Raw genomic sequence first — 23,158 nt, forward strand, 5'->3', positions numbered from 1 at the left:
TGCAGGTAGACAGTATAATAAATTACCAATCTATGCCTTGGTTTAACTTCTTTTATTATTAAATTTAATTAACATTATCTAAATATGGTACTTGTGAGAGATAGTTTAGGTGGGCAACGTCTTGTTATATTGTGTTGGCACCACGTAGGATACCGCCGTGCTGATTACCCCCCTCTTCCGGTTTGATATGTTTAGTAAAACGCACTAATGTATTTGTTAATCCAAATGTATAATTGTAAGTTACATATCAAATATATAATAAATGTTAAAACGTATCACGTTTACTTTTCTTCTTCTTTTTTCGCTTATTATTGAATTTTTATTTATTTTTCATTTTAATTTTTAATATTATGAAAAAAGTTGACTGTTACAAATAAATAAAATACTGTTATTGTTATAAATGTTTATTTTCACATATATTTACAGACATATTCTCACATATATTTACATCTCACGTACAAATAAATTTTAAGAATAAGACAATGAAAAATAACGCGTTTTGTATCGAAGAAAGATTCACTAACGGTGGAAGGAAATACAAAAATCAGCACAATTATTCCAAGATCAAATTCAAAAGATAATTTCCACATTTCATGAAGATTATATTATTAATAACGATCAAACTGGATGCGAATATAAAATCCAATCCAAGAGGACGTTAAGTATTCAAGGCGAGAAGACCACTGGAGTTGCAGTGGGGAGTTTAAATAAAATATCACACTCATATACAGCGCAGTATGCGTTAACTTATTTGGAAAAAGTTTTGCCAAAAATATTTTTGTGCCTGCAAGAAGTTGGAGGAACTTCTGGACTCGCCCCTCCAAATCATAAAAAAGAAATATTTTGTAATATGAATCAACTATGTTTTCCACACGACCTAAAAAATAAAAAATACTGTACAGAACAAGCATTTATAACATGCGCTTGGTGTATGAAACCATTTTGTTTTTCTTGCTTTTATGATAAAAATCATACAATGCATTGTGAAACTCGTATGAAATAATTATCTAATTTTTGTATCTATTTATACGTGAGATGTAAATATGTGTGAAAATAAACACTGATAACCATAACAGTATTTTATTTATTTGTAACAGTCAACTTTTTTCATAATATTGAAAATTAAAATGAAAAATAAATGAAAATTCAAAAATAAGCGAAAAAAAGAAAAAAAACAAAATGCTCTAATTCCGGGGATACGAACCTCAGTCTTCCGAACCGAATTCCTCGACGCTAACTACACGGCTACCACAGCTATTAAAAACATGCTCAAATTACATCATACATATGCATTCATCTTGTTACAAAAACTCAAAGTTTTGTATAAACTATTGATGGTACAGCAAAAATGTATTGGACTTTTATGTTCCCCTTGTCGAGATCTACAATCTAAAAAAAAAATAAACGTCAATACGACAACTTCGAAATTTTAAACTTTAAAGCCATTTTTTAAAAAAATGGCTGGCCATAAACGTCTAATATTTTACAGATTGCGTATGGACATCAGCCCCTACAACTCTGCCAAATTTCATTCAAATCCCAAGTTGAATGATCCACAGGTCATGTCCTCCCCTTGTTAGAGTTAAAAGTTAATGCCCAACAGTACTTAAGCTTACTTTTTTATTGCAACTTTCCGACAAGTTTAAACAAAAATAACGAATTTCCGCAAATAATGAAATGCATATTAATAATGTACCGAAGTAGACGTATAACTCACCCCGATCGGTGAACGGTCCATTTGCTAGGAATATACCCCATGAGGAATTATAAAAGTAGAATACCATAATGAATGCACGAGATAAAATTTGTACCTCGACAAACACAATAAGTTGAATGGATGGTAAAACTGAAATCACGCACGCGTGACAGCGGCCGTCAAAGCGTTAGGCTCAGTTAGCGTGTCATCTTCATCAAGAATTTCTCGTTTATGCGTTGTAGATCAAGGCGTACGAGAAGCTCGAATGTCCGGAAGGAAGGAGAAAACTTGCCAGAGAAATCTATGACAATTTCATCATGAAGGAGCTGCTAGCACACACTCACGTGAGTAAATTTCGTCGGAATTCTTGGTACTTTGCTAAGCAAATTTGTCGGCTACTCTGTAGGAAAACAACGGCACGAAAGATTTAGCGAAATAGAAAGCTTTCCTCCACACTGTATACACACAGGATATTCAGCTACCCGCGGAAGAAAATTTAAGGACTGATTCTAGACGCCAAAGCGAGACGAAAATCAAGGATAACGAAATTGCGATCTTTCTTTTATAGCCATAAGCGTTTAACAAGTTGATTATAAAATGTAAAAGTCGGAAAAAATGATCCATTTTAGGTATTAAAAAATGTCCACTTTTAATTTGTGTCTTAGAAAACACTAGAGTCAATGTTTTTTAATTTACCTTTTATTTTCATAATTAGAGTCATAACTGGAATTTATTACTTGGATGAAGAATACATATTTGCCGTTGATCGGTGTTATTTTGATCTTTTATAAAGTCGGAAGTGAAAGTACAAAGAATCGAGAGACCGAAAATTAAAATACTTTAATGTTTGAAACACGACGACCTTCAAAAACATCCACGTGAATACGCGTAGGCGAGTGTTCGTTAAGAAGAAGAAAAGCCTTAAATCTTCTTCCTTTTATCTCTTAACACGTGAGAAAGCTCTAAAAATCTTTTCTGAATCATAAAAAGCCACGTAAAAGCTTGAACCCTCGCAATCATCCTCTTCATGAATGTTTGACTAAGGTTTAGAATAGGTCTTTTCATAATATACGAGGGTTTCTAATCTTCGGCCTTCGACGTCTTTAGAAGGGGGGAACTATATACTTCCGTGGCTTTTTTCGCGCTACTTCTTCCCCGTTTGGCTCACACCTAATTTTAGCTTCGTATTCAATCGTTCTTCGCTCACAATTTTGTTTTCGACACGGAAAAAAAGAGTCTTTTCCATTTGTGGTAGTAACAATTTACGCGGAAATAAAACTGGCGAATTATAAAATAGTAGGGCCAATTCAAATCATATTGGTGGGGATCTTAAACGACTATAAAGGATTTTGCAAGTAAAAACATTATTAACTTGTTTGAAACCATACATTTTACTTTCAAAAGACTATTTATTAATCGTTTTTATCATGTGAATTTATTAACTAACTACGTCCAAATATATAATTGTTTTTTAAAGCATATATTGCGTATAAAAATAAATAAATTACACACATTTTTTCGAATAAAGAGAAATGCTTAATCTGCTAAACGTCTTCGTTTTAGGAATACTCCGCAGAAGCAGTGTCCCACGTTCACAATTATCTCGTGAAAAATGACGTTCCGGTTAATTTATTCGAGGTTGGTTCCTCGCTATTCGATATCCCTTAATTTTAGTAAGATTAACGACTTTGATTGATCTACGTCGATTACCTTTGCAGCCGTATATCGAAGAAATTTTTATTCACCTAAGGGGAGAGCCATTCAAGAAATTCTTAGAGAGGTATGTTCCCATCTAACGAAAGAAAGACGAATCGCAGCTCGCCTTTCTGTGGCTTGAAAAATTCTTAAGAAAATCCTGTTGTATATTTTCAGCGAGAAGTACACTCGTTTTTGTCAATGGAAGAACTTAGAGTTAAATATGCAGGTAAATTTATAATGTTGCGTACCGTAGTCGTTTTCAACTATTTAAATCGGTCAGGGCTATCGCGGGGTAACCATAAATCCTCTTTGCACAAACAACGGATACGTTTCAAGTGAAATAATGAACGTAGCAACGAACGTGTACGAACCATTCTGTATAAAATTTCTTGTAATGAACCATTGTTGCAGTTGACAATGAACGACTTCAGTGTGCATCGGATAATAGGCAGAGGTGGTTTCGGAGAGGTTTACGGCTGTCGGAAAGCAGACACAGGAAAAATGTACGCTATGAAGTGCCTCGACAAGAAGCGTATAAAAATGAAACAAGGCGAAACTTTAGCGCTCAACGAAAGGATAATGCTTTCGGCAGTCAGTACTGGTGTAAGCTTTACTTATGAATGCAAAAGTCATCCTAAAATTGTTGTAGATTATACAGATTACGAGATAGTACAGCTCGATCTCGTGATTAAGTTCTGTACAAGTTGTACCAGGAGGTTTCTCAACTATTTGAACAAACTTATAGGTGTTCTTCAACTAATAAAGAATTGGAATTATCTTTGCAAGTCATTATCATTTAAAGTTAGAGCGGGGAAAGTGTTCAAAGCGAGTAAAAAAATAAGCTTCGCAATGTTATAGTGTCATTATTTAATAATAATAACGAGCATGATTATTTTCATTCCTTTATTGTACTAGAGTTAAATAACGTTTATGTACTTAGTAACTTTTAATGTCCATCATCCAAACGAGAAGTATAATATGTTGTCACTGGTGTATACTATAGCAGAATACGTTAATAAAATTTGATCAATCAATTTAGGGTCACCGTGTATATTCATATATTATTGCAAAAAATATTATAAGTTTGCCCCTTCGTTGAACATGTTTTATAAAAGCAGTTTACCAGTAATTCATTACTACACTAAATTCTGTTGTACAAGTAGTGTCCGAAATAATTTTACTATATCAGTAAAATTCAGGCGGCGGGGTGAGTAAGGCAGCGCATATTAAAATTACTACTTTCACAAATTCGACAAATGTATTGATATTTATTAGCAAGAAAAGTTAGAATTGAAGGCAATCAAACCTTTAAAATAACTCTAACACCCTTGTTTGGACTTAACTTTTCGTTTAATTGTAAAGCTTTCCCACAGAGGATTGGTGGTTAATTCTAAGAGCAATATTGCTGTATAAAATCATAAGTAAACTGCTATTGTCGACTTGTCGAAATATTACAATCACGATTACACGATTTCCAGGTGGATTGTCCGTTCATAGTGTGTATGACATACGCCTTCCAAACGCCGGACAAACTATGCTTTATTCTGGATCTGATGAACGGTGGCGATCTTCACTACCATTTAAACCAACACGGTGTGTTCAACGAGCGAGAAATGAAGTTCTACGCGGCAGAAGTGATATTAGGACTAGAACATATGCATCGCAGGTATATCGTTTATCGAGATCTGAAGCCCGCGAATATACTCCTGGACGAGCACGGCCACGTCAGGATATCAGATCTAGGACTGGCCTGCGAATTCTCGAAAAAGAAACCACACGCGAGTGTGTAAGTATGATACAACGATTACGTCACGATCCTACCGAGTTTAACCCTTTGAACAGAGTGTAAGAAAATTATGTGTCAGGGCTATTCAGGGATAGAGAAGGTTCTGAAAATAACTGTTTCAAACTGTCACACAGGGCGAGGCACTTAAGACCGGGCACCTGAATAACTTGGCTGCTATTGGTGATAGTAGAAGATGCACCAGGCAAAAGTTATTTTGTATCTAGGGGCTGATCATCCGATGTTACTAATTTTTTAATAGGTGGAGACATCAAGGAGATACGAAGGTCATCTCCGTTTTTTTTACTTACGTTCTCATAGAGTATTTCAAGACGAATACAATGACCTATGGAAAGGTCATTCCTGGTCTGGGTTGAGCCAATTGCGATGGAAAATAATTTACTTTATAAACGGCACTGTTCATTGTCGACTGCAGTGGAAACCCTTCACGTGGCGGCAACAGCTTTAATTTTGGGTATAGAGCTGTTTTTGACCAAAGTTTTGTTTACGGACGAATTAGCAAGTGTATAATGAAATACCAACAACCAAAGAAGATATGAAAGAGCGTATAAGAAGAGCTTGTGCCGCGATGAACACAACTGAAATTCAATATACCGTATTATCCGTCAAGCAACGCTTCAGAGCATGCATCAATGTTTAAGGTCGCCATTTTGAACACTTCTATTAGTCATCTATTACTGTTAGATAAATAAATCAACGGTGCTTGATCATTTCCTCAAAGTAAATCATTTTCCATCACAAATACTTTATCAGAATGTAAGTAAAAATACATTACCGTTCCATTTAAAAAACCAGAGATGACCTTCGTATCTCCTTGATGCCTCCACCTATCAAGAAACTAGTAACATCGGATGATCAGCCCCTCGATACCAAATAATTTTTGCCTGACGCATCTTTTCCTATCATCAATAGCAGCCAAGTTATTCAAGTGGCCGGTCTTAATTTTGGTTACAGTTCTAATATCGGTTCTATATAAAAATAGACGTTTTAAAATTTTACCCTGAAATGATTTTCTAAGTTTAATCGTTATTTTCTCGGTTGACATTTTGAGTTTACGGTTACGCCCTTGGTTAGGTATGCGATCGACTGATCCGGTCACCGGGCCAATGACCGAAACTGTAACTGTAAACAACTCGATCTCCTGTTAGGTCAAAGGCCTTCGCGAGCGTTTCTAACAAAAAGCAACGTCGACGACCGCGATGGATGCATGCCGTCGGCACGGGTCTCTGACCGATATTGGAGGAGACTCCAAGTGTGTGTGAGTAGGTGTGTGTGGGGGCGTCTAGCGTTTCGGCAGGTAAGCCAATATGGCTAATTGCTTCCACTTCCAATCTTCCGGAACGCTACACGCCAGAAAGATTTTTCAAATGGTTTCGATTCTAATACCGATTCTAACAAGCTTATAGTATTTAATCTCTATTTACACTAAATTGTATTTGTAAAAAATTGAAGATACCTAGAAGACATACCATTGAATTTAAAATTGAAAATTTGTTTGAAAATTATATTTTTCGAGACCCTCGAGCTCATCGGAATATTTTCCTTTGAATGGGACTGTATACAGGGTGTTCGGCCACCCTTGGGAAAAATTTTAATGGGGGATTGTAGAGGCCAAAATAAGACGAAAATCAAGAATACCAATTTGTTGATACAGGCTCCGTTAAAAAGTTATTAACAATTAAATTCAACAATTTCAAATCGTTCTGGAAAAATTATTTTCGGTTGTGGGAGTCAATTACAATCATTTTTTGTGAATACACATACCCCTGAAATCCTACTCACTTTCGAGAAAAAAATTCGAGTAGGTACTGAAATTTTTAGACGAAATTAAAAAATTTCAAATCATTCTGAAAAAATTATTTTCAGTTGCAGGGGTCCATTGCAATCATTTTTTGTCATTACACATACCCTCGAAATCTTAACTATTTTCAAGAAAAGGATTCCTTATCGAAAATATAATTGCGGGCCAGAAATGTCACTCGAAAATTCTTGCATATCTTTAAAACGTCATAACTTCTGAACGGATTGAAGGATTTTAATGTTTAAAAAAGCAAATTACGCGAATTTTGATGGAGAATATGTGGAAATTCCAAAAATATTCAAAAAGTTGATCCTTGACTCCGCAAAATGAGAAAAACCGCATAAAAATGGTCCAATTTTCAAACAGCCATAACTCCTACAATAGTGAATATATTTTAATGAAACTTTTTTCTGAAGTAGAGCTCGTGGGTACCTACAAAAAAGTATTAGACAACTTTTCTATAGGGCGTCAAACAAAATTACTAGAAATGAAAAACGTATTTTTAAGAAAAATCGACAGGGGGTAGATACAGAAATTTTTCGGCGAAAAAAAAAATTTCAAATCGTTCTGGAAAAATTATTTTCGGTTGCAGGGGTCAATTTCAATCATTTTTGGTGAATAGACATACCCCCGAAATCCTGCGCATTTTCGAGAAAAAAATTCAGTTCGGGCGGAACTTTAAACGTTAATAACTTGTTAACGAAGCCTTCATCAACAAATTGGTATTCTTGATTTTCGTCTTATTTTGGCCTCTAGAATCTCCCATTAAAATTTTTCCCAGGTGTGGCCGGACACCCTGTATACTTTCATTAAGACGTGCGAAGAATCGCGAAAGAACTACAACAAAGAACAGTGAATAAAGTTTATTTAAAATGCAAAGTTTAATAACAAAGTTATTAAAATTGAAAATCGGAAGAAAGGAGAGTAAAGAGTTGATGAATATCAAAATATTCGTGTTCCAGTGGGACCCACGGATACATGGCGCCGGAAGTGCTCTCGAAAGGAGTGACCTACGATTCTAGTGCCGATTGGTTCTCGTTTGGCTGTATGCTGCATAAATTGTTGAAGGGACACAGTCCATTTAGGCAACATAAAACTAAAGATAAACATGAAATAGATCACATGACATTAACCAAGGTATGTATTGTTGTGTTTTTAGCTATTTGTTACGTTTCATTTTGTAACATTTTTGGGAAGAAACCATTTTCTAATAGTAACTCACTACATTAATAGTATACTTTCAAATACATGGTTCTTCTTTTTATATGTGTATCTCATATTCATATTTGATGACTATCAATTTCACTAAGCGGCTTAATTGCGGTCAAAACGTTAAAATATAATACAATTATTTAAATTAGGTTTGTGTCCACAGTATAACAAGTAATTCTTATACGAGTAATACACGGTAGTTCTTCATAATTTAGAAAAATATTGCATTGTAATAAAACAACGTACTAAATAAAAGATAATTATATTGTTACCCTGTACACATAAAATAGACCTCTTCTTTGAGACACGTCAAATTGACGGGCTGTCGCCGGTTGAAGGTGGAAGCTATTTAAAAAAATATTAGATTAATAGCATTTCGTTTCGTTTTGTGCACAGTAGTAATATTAATCAGCAGATGTAATTTCAGAACGTTGAACTGCCAGAAACGTTTTCGCGAGAGCTCCGTTCGTTGCTGGAAGGTTTGCTGCAACGAGACATCAACAACAGATACGGTTGCCGAGGCGGAGGAGCTGACGAGCTAAAAGAACATCCGTTTTTTAGTGGTATCGATTGGCAACAAGTTTATCTCCAGAAATACACGCCGCCACTTATACCGCCGCGCGGCGAAGTAAACGCCGCAGACGCGTTCGATATCGGTTCCTTTGACGAAGAGGACACAAAGGGTATCAAACTAACAGACGTGGATCAAGACCTCTACAAAAATTTCCCTCTAACCATCTCTGAAAGGTGGCAGGCTGAGGTGGCCGAGACTGTATTCGAGATAACCAATAACGAAACGGACAAGGTACGGATCGTTGACCAGTTTCAAGTAATTTTTCAGCTTCCCAAGGGGCCATTCACAAATTATGTCAAACACTTAGGTGATTTAGAGAACGGGGTTCTGAGAAAGGTGATATTATGTTACTTTAAAGAGAAGGGTGGTTTAATATTAGACTGGCAATTTGCTAACCGTCCCCCCACTCTGTTAATATATTAAACTTAATCATATTTCTCGGTCGTTTTCTCTTGTAGTTGGAAGCCAAAAAGAAGGCAAAGCAAAAGCAACGGTTCGACACAAACGAAGAAGGTAAACAGATTGTTACTTACTTTTAATACTAGATTTACGGAACCCATCAATTTGGTACCAAATTCCATATACAGGTAACCCTCCTATAACACGGTAGGTAGGTCCCTAGAAAATGCCGTGTTATATGAGACCCAGAGTCAGTACAAAAAGGGGAGTTACGTTCCAAAAATTTATTGAAAACAAATATTTTTTTTAATTCTACATAAGCAACTTAATTTTTATGAAAAATCTAAATGTATGTATAACACAAAACAAAACAAAAAAGAAATATTTTAATTTAACGCAACCTTAATGTAATAAATTATAATTTGTTTATATTTTTTCATGTAAAACCACTATAATTCATTATTCCTTCGCATCATTATTTTAAAACAATTTAGTTTTTAAATATATTAAGCAAAAATCATGTTGTCCAGTGCTGTAGAAGTACCAGTGTTGTACAAAAGTTTTCGCCATTTTCTTATCGTGTTAAAGCGAAACCGTGTTGTAGGAGAGCTACCTGTATTTAAAATTACAGAACGTATAAATATTATTTATAATTTGTCGAATTTAATTGATATAGTGATACGAATTACACATATTCTCTAATTATTCAAAAAGTCGTAATTGTAATGTAACCTCTCAGGAAACGCTCATCAAACACTCAGTGTCTGTAAATCTAGTGTCAATTGTATAATATCAAACAAAGGAAAACATTCTGATCGAAATTATTCGTTACAGAATCAGACTGCATTTTACACGGTTACATTAAGAAATTAGGTGGTCCCTTTGCTAGCGCGTGGCAGATGCGTTATGCAAAACTTTACCCTAATCGATTGGAGTTGCATCCAGAGTCCTCGGTGAATCCCGAACTCGTGTTTCTTGATCAGGTAAATAAATCGAATTCATCAATGTTTGACTGTTTGAATCTGTTATCCGCACACCCTTAGTGTTTTTTTTATTAAACAAATTCTGTTAATGTTAAATGTTGCTATGCATGTGTTAGAAATTTTCTAATAAATGAACTTTACTGATCGACGGTTCTGGGGTAAGTGCCAAGAGGTCAAGCTTAGTCCTCTTACCAGAAATATCGTCGAGCTAATTGCCCTCGACGTTCCTTAAAAATAAGCTGTCACTAACACACGTGAACCTCTACTGAGCAGAAGAAATCAAATTCAAATAAAACATTAACTTAAAGTCCTTGTTCGAATTTCCCCCGAAATATAAACTAATTATTCTTTACAAATTCTTTTTTAATGCTGTACGTAAACTTTTAGGTTGATGAGGTCAGCGGGGAGCTCCAGCACGTGAAAGGAGAACAATGTATCGTCGTCCGTACGAGAGACGTGAAAATAGTACTTACAAATCCCGTAAGTAAATCTTTTCTGTGCTTTTGCAAATAGAATTGTCGATAATTTTTATGAGAAACTAGCAGTGAGTCGTCGACTATACCTATAAACTAAAGTGTTAATTGTATTACAAGAACATAAGAGAACAAGTTTGTAGAAAAGTTTGATTTGCAAAAAATGAATATGATGTGTAAAATAATTAATTTATAGTGCAAAATCTGTGTCCCTCGCGAATCATCTGCCCAGCTGGTTTCTGATTAGTCCCCATTGAGAACTTTGATGTTGAATTATTCTTGTAGGATGAAATTAGTCTGAAGGAGTGGGCGTTGTCGCTGAGGTTCGCGCACAAATGTTCAATGGAAATTGTGGACAATATGGCCAAGAAGGCCGGTAGAATTCTACGGGACTGAACGGGACGCGGTGAATCCGCCGATGCAGCGCTCCACGGACGGCAACTAGTCCATTGCTAATGTAAATAATAAGTAATATAAATAATAAACCTGCACGCCGGCGTCATACTCCAAGTCCCATTGCCCCTCAGCAGCAACAAGTTTTTTTATACTGAAAAATCAACGCTGAGATCGTGGAAGAATTTTCTCAGCAAGGACGGCAATCAGGGGGTGACTTCCTGCGGCCGGAATCGGAAGTATCTAGGTCTCGGAACAACTCCAAAGAAAACAAACTCCCTTCGAATGGCGGGTAGCGTCGCTCTGTATACAGAGTGTCCCGTAAATGGTGTAAGAACCGGAAATGTGGGGTAGCTGAGACGATTCTGAACAACAATTTCCTTTGCAAAAATGTCGGATGGAGCTTCGTTTTTGAATTATTAACGAAAAACACTGACGAATCACGGCGCGCGCTCAGGGCCGTCCGAACTAAGAGAGCCACCGTGTCGGTATACAAATAATTAAAAATACTACCACTGCAACTGTTATCTCTGCGGATTGGATAAGTCAACCAGCTAAATCGAATTTATTAAGTATTTGTATTCGCTGTTTCCAAGGAAGAAGGAATAAAATGTGAAATGTTTAGGAAATTAATCCTTCGCACCCGAGTGACGCTTCTCGCCAGAGTGTTTTAAAATTAAAATAAATACGGTAAGAACCATTTGTAACCGTTTGTTATTAAAAACTGTACTGGAAAAGCAGACTGGATTTGTATGTACCGAAACATTCTTCGAATGCAAGGGGTTAATAGAGAAATAATTGAAATCCACCTTACCCATTTACTTGCAAGTTACAATAGGGCCGGTTAGTGCACCCCTGTCGATCACGGAAAGGTCGAAGACCCCAATGAAAATCAGATGGGACGGGGCCCGGTCACTGCACCCGCTTCTTACTCCGAAAACACTTCATAGCACGATCACTAGCACTTTTCACTTTCACATTATCGGGGTAAGAAGCGGGTGCAGTGACCGGGCCGTCCCATCAGCTGATTTTTATTGGGGTCTTCGACCTTTCCGTGATCGACAGGGGTGCACTAACCGGGCCTTATTGTCAGCGCAGCAGAGCAACTTGCAAGTAAATGGGTAAGTCGAATATTCAATTATTTCTCTATTAAGCCTTTGCATTTGAGGAATATTTCAGACCGCACAAATCCAGTCTGCTTTTCCAGTACAGTTCTTAATAACAAACGGTTACAAATGGTTCTTACCCTATTTATTTTAATTTTCTGAAAATAATTCTTATTTTTTTCATTAATAATTTCGTTCCTGTGTTTTTCGTTAATAATTCAAAAACGAAGCCCCATCCGACATTTTTGTAAAGGAAATTGTTGTTCAGAATCGTCTCAGCTACCCCCCATTTCCGGTTTTTACACCATTTACGGAACACCCTATAGAGAGTCTAGGAAGTAGTGTCGTGCGAACCGCCACGACGTTATATTTGTACGCGTTAGCTGTATGTGCAATGTGACGTAGGAACTAGAAAACTGAACAATGTCCATCGATACACACACACTCGCAAAACTCGAAATCTGTACGCACACGCACGGACACACACACGCGCGCGCGCGCGCGAAATAACACGGAGGACACACGAGAAAAAAAATACAAAACCAAGTAGTGTATTATTGTTATATTAATACGAAGTATGACCTGGTCCCGATTATACTTCTACACCGATTCTATACCACTCGTTTACTTAATTTATTTACTAATACAGAACGATTTTATATTGTCGTTACGTAACAGTAACACACGTGCGCAAAACTCGTTTATTTATTGTGTTGGAAAAGAGACGAAAAGCAGAAACGCTCGGACAGTTTGCACATTTGTCGGCAGCCAACAAGGACCGTTGTAATAATTGTGTACGCTCGAGTAGGTAAAGTGAGTTCGCTCCGGCAATAAAATTGTGCGACGAACGCAATATCTTGTATATATTTTCTTCATTTTACTCGATCCTATGCCCAGAATTGAAAAATAAGCAAACGATGTCGAACAATTAAACCAATAATATTTATGTACTTTGCAGCTAAGAGTGACTGTATTTATTATCTTCAAAAAGTTGTTGCAGTTTTAGATAGTACTTTTAATAACAAATATTGTTTATTCAAAAAGTTCGTTCATATTCTGCGTAATCAACGAAAAATTCACTGGTAAGTTTAAAAAACATTTTCTGCCGTGTTTCGAGTGTCTTTGCAAACGTGTTCTTGTAGGTGATGACTTTGTTAAGTACTCATACTTGACACCACTGAATTTGTTTACCAGGGTACCTGAAGATCTAAATGGCAATTGTTTCTGTGGGAAAAGAAGACACGAAAACAAGAACCCGAATAGATTGTGCATAACTATGTGAAATATTTGGCAAAATTTCGTGACAAGAATTGGTGAATGTTCATAGGTACGCCAACACCATTTCGAACATTTAATAAACACGATCTCTAACTTGAAACTTACTGGTTTTAATATGGTTATAACCCACATTCAAATTTGTTTTCAGCAAATGATAGTTTTTGTCATATTTTGTAAGTTATTCTTATAAAAAAAGTACAGATATCGAATACCATATATAAAATTTATTCGACGTTAAACCAGAGATGCCAGATTGAGCATCGGGTGCACTACTCATGCTATGCCAAATCATGCGTACGCGAGCTCTGACACACGCTCTCTTTCTCGATTCTCCGAAGCTACCCGAAGTAATTTCGGACCGCCTCGTGGGAGTCGAGAGAGCCGCCCAAGTTTGTCGTGGAATAGTTCGTTATTTTCGACAATAGATGGCGCTTATTTTCCGACCTCAAACCCCCTGGTGCTAAAACGCCCAAGTTTGTCGTGGAATAGTTCATTACCTTCAGCGCTAGATGGCGCTTATTTCTCGACCTCAAACCCCCTGGTGCTAAAACGCCCAAGTTTGTCGTGGAATAGTTCGTTATCTTCAACGCTAGATGGCACGTATTTCTCGACCTCAAACCCCCTGGTGCTAAAACGCCCAAGTTTGTCGTGGAATAGTTCGTTATCTTTAGCACTAGATGGCGCTTATTTCTCGACCTCAAACCCCCTGGTGCTAAAACGCCCAAGTTTGTCGTGGAATAGTTCGTTATCTTCAGCGCTAGATGGCACTTAATTCTCGACCTCAGGCTCTCTGATGCTAAAAAGCCCAAGCTTTTTGATGATTATATCTGAAAAGTATACTTTTGATTTTCCCTACAGGCCTCCGCTCGCCTCTGCTGACCGCTGCTGACAACTCCTAATACTTCTAACAACGTATAACGATTACTATGGGCTATTGCCAGCCTCTCCCAGCCTCTGCTGGTTTCTGCTGGCCTCTGCTGACCACCGCTTATATTTCTGACAACGCATAACTATTACTACTGACTTCTGCCTGGCTCCGCTGGCCTCTGCTGACCACTGCTGACCACCTCAAATGCTTCTGACACCATATAACGATTACAACTTGTTACTGCTTGCCCCTGCTCGTATCTGCATGCCTGTGCATCCATCTGCTGGCCTCTGCTGACCCAAAGATGCCAGATTCAGCACCCGGTGCCCTACTCACACATACCAGATCACGCGTACGTAAGCTCGTAGAGTTTCGGAAAGTCGACAAAGGCAAACTGACACATGCCATCTTTCTCGATTATTCCGAAACTGCCCTAAGTAATTTCGGACCGCCTCATGGGAGTCGAGAGAGAAAGGCTCACATTTGCCTTCTCGCTCTTAACAACTAAAACCCGACCTCACGTCAACGGCATACGACTCGGAATCTCGACTGCCCAGGTATTTTTACTTGCCCTTCCTAGAGTTCATTACTGAACTCTGCAAATTACTCCTGGTTTCTATTTGCCTCTGATGACCTCTGATGACCAGTGCTGACAAAAATACAGAACTCCCGACAACTTTCGACACCATACAGCGACTGTTACTGACTGCTCCTGATTACTGCTTGCCTCTGCTGGACTCTGCTGACCATCGCTTATATTTCTGACAACCTATAACGATTACTACTGACTTCGCTAACCTCTGTTGGTCTTTGCTGATCTCTGTCAGCGTGTGTTTGTCTCTGCTGAACTTTCCTGGCCCCTGTCGAACGCTACTGACCACTGTAGGTATTTCTGATAATGTATAACGATTAATACTTATTACTGCATGCCCCTACAAGTCTCTGCTTGCCTTTGCAGGTTTCTGCTTGCCTGTGCATGCCTTTGCTGGCCTCTGCTGAACACTGCTGACCACCGCTGATGCTTCTGACATGGTATAATAATTACTACATGCTACTGTTCGCCCCTGCTGATCTCTGCTTGCCACTGCTGGCCTCTGCTAACCTCTGTTGGTCTTTGCTGATCTCTGTCAGCGTGTGCTTGTCTCTGCTGAACTTTCCTGGCCTCTGCCGAACGCTACTGACCACTGTAGGTATTTCTGATAATGTATAACGATTAATACTTATTACTGCATGCCCCTACAAGTCTCTGCTTCCCTTTGCAGGATTCTGCTTGCCTGTGCATGCCTTTGCTGGCCTCTGCTGAACACTGCTGACCACCGCTGATGCTTCTGACATGGTATAACAATTACTACATGCTACTGTTCGCCCCTGCTCATCTCTGCTTGCCACTGCATGCCTCTGCTTGTCTCTGCTGACCGCTGCTGATCACCCCCAATACTTCTGACATCGTATAACAATTACTACATGCTACTATTCGCTCCTACTGATCTCTGCTTGCCACTACATGCCTCTGCTCGTCTCTGCTGACCGCTGCTGACCACCTCTGATGCTTCTGACAACATATAACGCTTACTACTTGCTACTATTCGCCTCTGGTGATCTCTGCTGGCCACTGCTGGCCTCTGCTGACCACCGCTTATATTTCTGGCAACGTATAACGTATGTTGGTCTCTGCTTGCCTCTGCACACCTCTGCTGGCCCCTGTTGACCACTGCTGACCTTTGTTAACAACTCCTGACATGATGTATATGTATTAAAGCTTTGTATAATGTAAATCTATGGCAATAAATAATATAATTGCAAAGAATTCTATGTGTTCTCGTCACTTTTACCTTTCTTTTCCTCTCCCCATTATCCCCTTAGTTATAAGAAACCGTTTCTCTACTTAAAACTGGAATTCCAAAGTGCCCGGGGCGTTTTCTAAAATGCCGGTGACCTTGACCCACTTTCGAAACTGGGTCAAGGCCAAATCCTGATTCCCAAAGCGCCTGGAATTTTTCTAAGATTCAATGGCCTTGACCTACTTTCGAAATTGGGTCAAGGCCATCCGGGTTTCCAAGTTGGCCCGAAGATTTCTAAAATTTCGAATGGCCTTGACCTACTTTCGAAATTGGGTCAAGGCCATCCGGATTTCCAAGTTGGCCCGAAGATTTCTAAAATTTCGAATGGCCTTGACTTACTTTCGAAATTGGGTCAAGGCCAAATCCGGATTCTCAAAGCGCCCGAAATTTTTCTGAGATTCGATGGCCTTGACCCACTTTCGAAATTGGGTCAAGGCCATCCGGATTTCCAAGCTGGCCCGAAGATTTCTAAAATTTCGAACGGCCTTGACCTACTTTCGAAATTGGGTCAAGGCCATCTGGATTTCCAAAGCGCCCGGAATTTTTCTAAGATTCGAATAGCCTTGACCCACTTTCGAAACTGGGCCAAGGTCAAGGTCAAATTCGGATTTCTAAAATGCTGGTGAACTTGCGAAGAAGGTGGTACGCATCTTATAGGTAAGAGAATGATTTGGAGAGGAATAGGACGGTAAAAAATGATGAGAACACATAGAATACTTTAAAATTATATCATTTATTGCCATAGATTTACATTATACAAAACTTTAATACATATAAACATATTATATTATATTACATCATGTCACAAGTTGTCAGCAACGGTCAGCAGTGGTCAGCGATGGTCAGCTGACGTCGGGAGATGTTGGCAGAGGCCAGCTTAGGTCTGGAGATGCTGGCAGAGGTCAGCAGAGGCTGGCAGTAGCCAGTAGTAATCGTTGTACGTTGCCAGAAATATAAGCGGTGGTCAGCAGTGGTTAGCAGCGGTCAGCAGAGGCCAACGGAGGCCAGTAGAGGCATGCAGAGGCAAGTAGAGTCCAGCAGGGGCAAGCAGTAACAAGTAGTAATCGTTATACGTTGTCGGAAGCATCAAGGGTGGTCAGTAGCGGTCAGCAGAGTCCAGCGGAGGCAGGCAGAAGTCAGTAGTAATCGTTATACGTTGTCAGAAATATAAGCGGTGGTCAGCAGAGGCCAGCAGAGGTTGGGAGAGGCTAACAGTAGCCAGTCGTAATCGTTATACGTTGTCAGAAGTAACAGGAGTGGTCAGTAGCGGTCAGCAGAGGCCAGCGGAGGCTGGCAGACGTCAGTAGTAATTGTTTTACGTTGTCAGAAATTCCAGAAGTGGTCAACAGCGGTCAGCAGAGGCTGGGAGAGACTAATAGTAGCCAGTCGTAATCGTTATACGTTGTCAGAAATTCCAGGAGTAGTTAGCAGCGGTCAGCAGAGGCCAGTGGAGACCTGTTGACGGGAGGTCCGATATTAGTTGTTCAAGAGCGAGAAGGCAAATGTGAGCCTTTCTTTCTCGACTCCCACGAGGCGAACCGAAATTACTTCGGGCAGCTTCGGAATAATCGCGAAAGAGGGCATGTGTCAGTTTACCTTTGTCGACTTTCCGAAACTCCGTGAGCTCACGTACACGTGATCTGACATAGTGTGAGTGAGCACCTTCGGTGCCTTTCTGGCATCTCTGATAAAAACCAGGGCCCCCGATCGCCACGGGAGGCAATCAGTATGTCGACGAGTCGTGGCCGCAAGTTGTTTAAGTCTTATCCTAAGTTGTCCTAAGTTTTAAATAATCTAAATAGTTCCTAAGTAGTTTCTAGCCGTTGTACTGTATTATATTATATCATATCATATCATATTAATTAAAACCTTTTTACGTTAAATACCACATATATGTATAATGTAAATCTGTGGCAATAAATAACATAATTTCAAAGAATTCTATGTGTTCTCATCATCATTTTTTACCTTCCTTTTCCTCTCCAAATTATGCCCTTAGTTATAAGATATCTGCCACCTCTTCGCAAGGCCGCCAACATTTTGGAAAAATTCCATACACTTTGAAGTCCGGATGGCCTTGACCTAATTTCGAAAGTGGGTCAAGGCCTCCTGAATTTTAGAAAAATTCCGAACACTTTGGGAAGCCGGATGGCCTTGACCCACTTTCGAAATTGGGTCAAAGCCACCAGCATTTTGAAAATTTTCTAGCCACTTTGGGATTCTAGTTTTAACTGAAAAAACGGTTTCCTACAACTACGGGAATGATTTGAAGTGGAAGAGGAAGGTAAAGATAATGAGAACACGTAAAACGTTAGAATTTATATTTTGGTTTCTTATTAATATATGTAGGAGATTTCTATTGAATATTTGTACCGCGGTATAGTTTTATGAATGTTAATTTATGTGCAAAAGGGTTGAAAGTGTTTTGTTCACGAAGGAATGCGTAATTGTATTTTTGTGTTACCAATTAACGTGATTCTAATTTGTGTTGCCGAGTATTAATTTATGTAAAATGTTTGTGTGTGCGCTTCAAATTCGGTTATATAATTATATACACGTTCAATTCATTTTCCTCAAATAAATATTAAATGAAAGCATGCCTCGAAATCTTGATAGCACGTTTTATAAATTCTATTTTATTTGTCACGGATCTCCCTTAAAAATATTCTTAGTTTTGGATCTACATCAAAGGTTTGAAGTCTTCGTTCTAACGCCTCAAAATCCACTCTTTCTAACCATGATGGAGGATCGATTTCTTTTTGTGAAAGAGGACACAGTAATCGCTCCACGGTGGCGCACAGACCGCACCAACTTCTGAAATTCAATGGTTCCTTAATTTCCCCAATTATAGATTTAAAATATGCTTCCTGTTCCTCTGTCATGGGTTTCCCAATAATTTCCTGAAGAGCTTTGTGAATGTCATTTGGAAGGATATACCTGGAACATCCCAAAGACTCCTCTTGAAATTTGTTGAAGACTCTACCAAAAATTAATTTCCTTCCCGAAGAAATAAAAACGTGTTTGCTGATGTACTCTAATACCGTTAATCCTGAAAGAAATTGTATGAGAATAGAAACGTATAAATACGCTGATTTGTTTATAATGATAAAATTTAAGGATATTTTATAGATAATGTGCGTACCGCGTAAACTTCCACTATCTAGAATTTCGAAACGAGCCGTTTGGCGAGAAAATACTCTCGTTGTTCCTGTTACTGTAAGATTTGAGAACGTTTGGGATCCTCTAAAATGCGAATAGCTTTCGCCTTTCACACGGAGAGCTTCCTCAAATACGATTCTTCTCTAATATCGCACAAAAAATTAATTTAATCTTATATTTGATATAGATTCCATTGAAGATGTTTATGGAGCAATTTTCCATTTATAGACAAATGAGAAAGATACAATCACGAAATATACAAATCATTATTAGAAATTTATTGATCAATGTGATTAGAGACTATTCTAATTTTAACATTTTACCTTATACGAGAACTCTGCCTCCACCTTATCTCGATCCAATTCTCTACACAAATGTTTCAAAATGTCCGGTTCGATGAAACTAGGAGGCATCGCGGATGAAACTGTAGTTAATGCAGAGGCTTTCTTAGGAGACGATGGATTTTCTGCGTCGCCGTTAGACGTATGAATTCTAAACAATGAACCAGAGAAAAGAAATGAAATAGATCCATCGATCCTTGTACAAAGAAAATGAAACAATTTAATAAGATAAAATACGTGACGATTCGAGAGTTCAAAACGACTCTTGATAGATTATCATACTATATTGTAAAATTAAATAGTCAACAATTCATAGTTTGTAATCACACATACAGCAATTTTTAGAACATGAACAGTATGAGGGATAAAGACAATAGAATCTTCGATGCAATATTTGATTTAAGACTAAGACTATATTTGAAAAAATTATATACTATTAGCATAAGTAAAAAAATGTCTGCAAAATATTATGCTACAATATGTATAAGAAACTCATCTTCAGGGATAATTAAAAGGCAACTAAAGTTTTACTCACGAAGTCCTTCTAGAACCGTCTCCTATGTGCGATACTTGAGTTTCAGTCGGTTCCAATAGATCGTGGACTTCCGTTTGCTGTCTATAAGCTGATCCTCTTCTGCACTTCCCTTTTCGCAATCGTTTCCCTCTCCTACGAATAATTACGTGTTCCTTCTTCGTGGTTCCCGATTCATCATCTTCCTCTTTGCGATTGCTGGAACTCTTGGAAAGTACAATAAATATTTATCATATAAGTAACATATAGATTCAACGATACAATAGAAACTTGGAAAATAAATTCAAGTTAAAATTGTATAAAAACCTTTGATAGAAATAATGTTAATTGGCTGTTTTAAAATACCGGTTCCTTGGTGTTTGCGCTTGGACAGGAAGGCGGAGCATTGGTCGTCAGGTTTGGCGAAGACGCTTGATGTCAAGGAGTCGATTTAGTTACGAAAATCTTGGTTTTTCGAGGAGTTGGCGGCAGTTCTAAGGTCAAGGCGTGCCAAGTAAAAGTTTCATTTTCCTAAAACGAAAGAGAACAAAGTTAGATTAGAAATATTTGGCGGTCCTGTGGATTATAGTTGATAAAGAGAAGAAGATAGGACAGCGTTTCGTCCTGGGTCTGCTTAGCGGACTCTCATTGGTAAGGCATCCTAGTAGATCTTGCCTTAGACGCTGGGGATGTTGGGAATCGGTCGAGGATCGTATATATGGAGACGGAAGATCGGTCGAGTGCTTGCGAGAGGAACAGTCCCTCTGGCGGCGAGAACGGGAAACGATGGGACCCCATAAATATTTAGCATCAACGAACCATCTGGTTCTTAGAGTTAGCTCTGAGGTCCAAGACCAGCATGGTACGTTCTTGTGGATTGCTGGTTATCGAAAATTCTTCTTGATTTGGTCTGTTTGTTAAGACAGGTCCACTGGCAAGCGTAGGTGCAGGAGTCAAAGGTCTAGAGTCCGTCTCGGTGTATTTCCGAAACAATTCTTCGGGAACAGTGGCTGCGTCGAAATTGTGCATTTCCGCAGCGGAAGCATTGACACTCGCATCGATTGCACCTGTTGCGGCCGCCAAACTTGCCCTGATCATGTCCATTTCTTCCGGCAGCAATACTGCTTTTCCTTCAGTTGCCTGAGGAACACGAAAGTGATTTCTTAAGCACATTATGTTAAATATACTCGTGAACAATAATAATATATTAAATATTATTTTGTACCCATGAATCTTTAGCTCGTCTGAGAATCTCTTTTGCCTCGTAATCTGCTGGATGATTACACAGTACTGAGCAGCCATAAGGATATGGATTGAAGAGGCTAGAAAAGGGTCGAAGAATAAAAGGAGCTGGTTTAGCCGATCCAGACAATTCCACGCGCTGTAACACAAGAAACATCATTCATTTTCTATTGTCATTTTTTAAATCTTTTTTAATAATTTGGGGGTCCTGTGGAAGAGATAGTAAGATAAGGATAGGAAGGAGCATTTCGTGTCCCGGGTCTGTTAGCATCCTATCTCTGCTTTAGACGACGGGATATTGAGAGTCGGTCGAGGATTATACAGGATGTTCGGCCACCCCTGGGAAAAATTTTAATGGTGGATTCTAGAGGCCAAAATAAGACAAAAATCAAGAATACCAATTTGTTGATGGAGGCTTCATTAAAAAGTTATTAACGTTTAAAGTTCCGCCAGTATTGAATTTTTTTCTCGAAAATGTACAAGATTTCGGGGGTATGTCTATTCACCAAAAATGATTGTAATTGACCCCCACAACCGAAAATAATTTTTCCAGAACGATTTGAAATTTTTCTTTTTCGTCGACTTTAGGCACCTAATTAGATTTTCGATAAGGAATTTTTTTCTCGAAAGTGCGTGGGATTTCGGTGGTATGTGTAATGACCAAAAATGATTGTAATTGACCCTCGAAATCGAAAATAATTTTTCCAAAACGATTTGAAATTTTTTTTTTCCGTCGAAAAATTTCACACCTTCTCGAATTTTTTTCTAGAAAATGGGTAAGATTTCGGGGGTATGTCTATTCACAAAAAATGATTGTAATTGACCCCCGCAACCGAAAATAATTTTTCCAGAACGATTTGAAATTTTTGAATTTAATTGTTAATAACTGTTTAACGAAGCCTCCATCAACAAATTGGTATTCTTGATTTTCGTCTTATTTTGGCCTCTAGAATCTCTCATTAAAATTTTTCCCACGGGTGACCGAACACCCTGTATAATATATGCAGATGGAAAGTCGGTCGAGTGCTTGTGAGAGGAATAGTTCCTCTGGCGGCAAGTACGGGAAACGATGGATCCCACAGTAATATTTCTAAGGTCGAAATACCAAGGGAATTTCAAGATCAACACTATTGTAAATGGAACGTTCGTGTGCTCCCAATCTAAATCGTTGAAAATTTCCTTCAAACTATACCTTTGTTTTCGGACGACAAACAGGTCGAATTTGTGCTCCCATAAGGCCCGTTGCAGTCATAATTCCTGACATTTTGTCAAAAAACTGTTACTACTCTGCAGTAGATCTCGCGAATCTTTATTAACACCAGTAAAACAATCGCTGGTTGTCATGGGGCTACGTTGCTACGCGAGTTCGATGGATCGATCGATACTGTCACAGACTCACAGTGCACACAGGTTCCCGGCTTCCGGTTGGGCGCTGGGAGAAATGGAGAACTTGTATCAAGAAGCTGGATCCTTTTCCTGTAGAATCAGATTTTTTAAGGAGACATACGTTTAGCCGTTGGAGCTGCTGTTCAGTTCGCATCGCGCCGCGTGTTACCGAATTTTGCCTTATTTTTCCTTTCCTCGAATAATTGCTTGGCAGAACTTCTTATCTTAGTAATCTCAATTAAAATGTATGTATGAAGGAGGAAAAACTTTGAGATGAAACTTCGTTCTATCTATGTTCCTCTAGGTATCCGATTAACACTTCGATGCGAGTATAACACCGAGCTAATAGCTGCGAATTAAAAATGCAGCAAGAGTGGGAAACACGCTGTGCCT

General features: G+C 38.5%; 2 protein-coding genes across 2 annotated transcripts in view; one reads left to right on the forward strand and one right to left on the reverse strand.

Annotated features, from left to right (window-relative positions):
- The window catches only part of Gprk1 (G protein-coupled receptor kinase 1), a 30,145-nt gene extending 17,142 nt beyond the window's left edge, over window positions 1–13,003 (forward strand). The window contains 13 exon segments of the mRNA XM_076768642.1: window positions 1,939–2,040; window positions 3,260–3,334; window positions 3,415–3,476; window positions 3,569–3,620; window positions 3,806–3,997; window positions 4,873–5,180; window positions 7,962–8,136; window positions 8,639–9,016; window positions 9,244–9,298; window positions 10,019–10,167; window positions 10,555–10,647; window positions 10,926–11,024; window positions 11,026–13,003. Coding sequence (XP_076624757.1) covers window positions 1,939–2,040; window positions 3,260–3,334; window positions 3,415–3,476; window positions 3,569–3,620; window positions 3,806–3,997; window positions 4,873–5,180; window positions 7,962–8,136; window positions 8,639–9,016; window positions 9,244–9,298; window positions 10,019–10,167; window positions 10,555–10,647; window positions 10,926–11,024; window positions 11,026–11,085 — 1,800 coding nt within the window. The 3' untranslated portion in view covers window positions 11,086–13,003.
- A 4,142-nt stretch (window positions 13,004–17,145) lies between these two features.
- On the reverse strand, window positions 17,146–23,089 carry LOC143343595 (uncharacterized). Its single transcript, XM_076768644.1, is given in 8 exon segments — window positions 17,146–19,175; window positions 19,269–19,428; window positions 19,609–19,777; window positions 20,162–20,364; window positions 20,504–20,668; window positions 20,957–21,277; window positions 21,363–21,518; window positions 22,572–23,089. Coding segments are annotated over 8 exon segments (1,659 nt in total). The 5' UTR covers window positions 22,644–23,089; the 3' UTR covers window positions 17,146–18,762.
- Window positions 23,090–23,158: the final 69 nt, after the last annotated feature.

Source organism: Colletes latitarsis, chromosome 7 (assembly GCF_051014445.1).
Source record: "Colletes latitarsis isolate SP2378_abdomen chromosome 7, iyColLati1, whole genome shotgun sequence".
Taxonomy (NCBI): domain Eukaryota; kingdom Metazoa; phylum Arthropoda; class Insecta; order Hymenoptera; family Colletidae; genus Colletes; species Colletes latitarsis.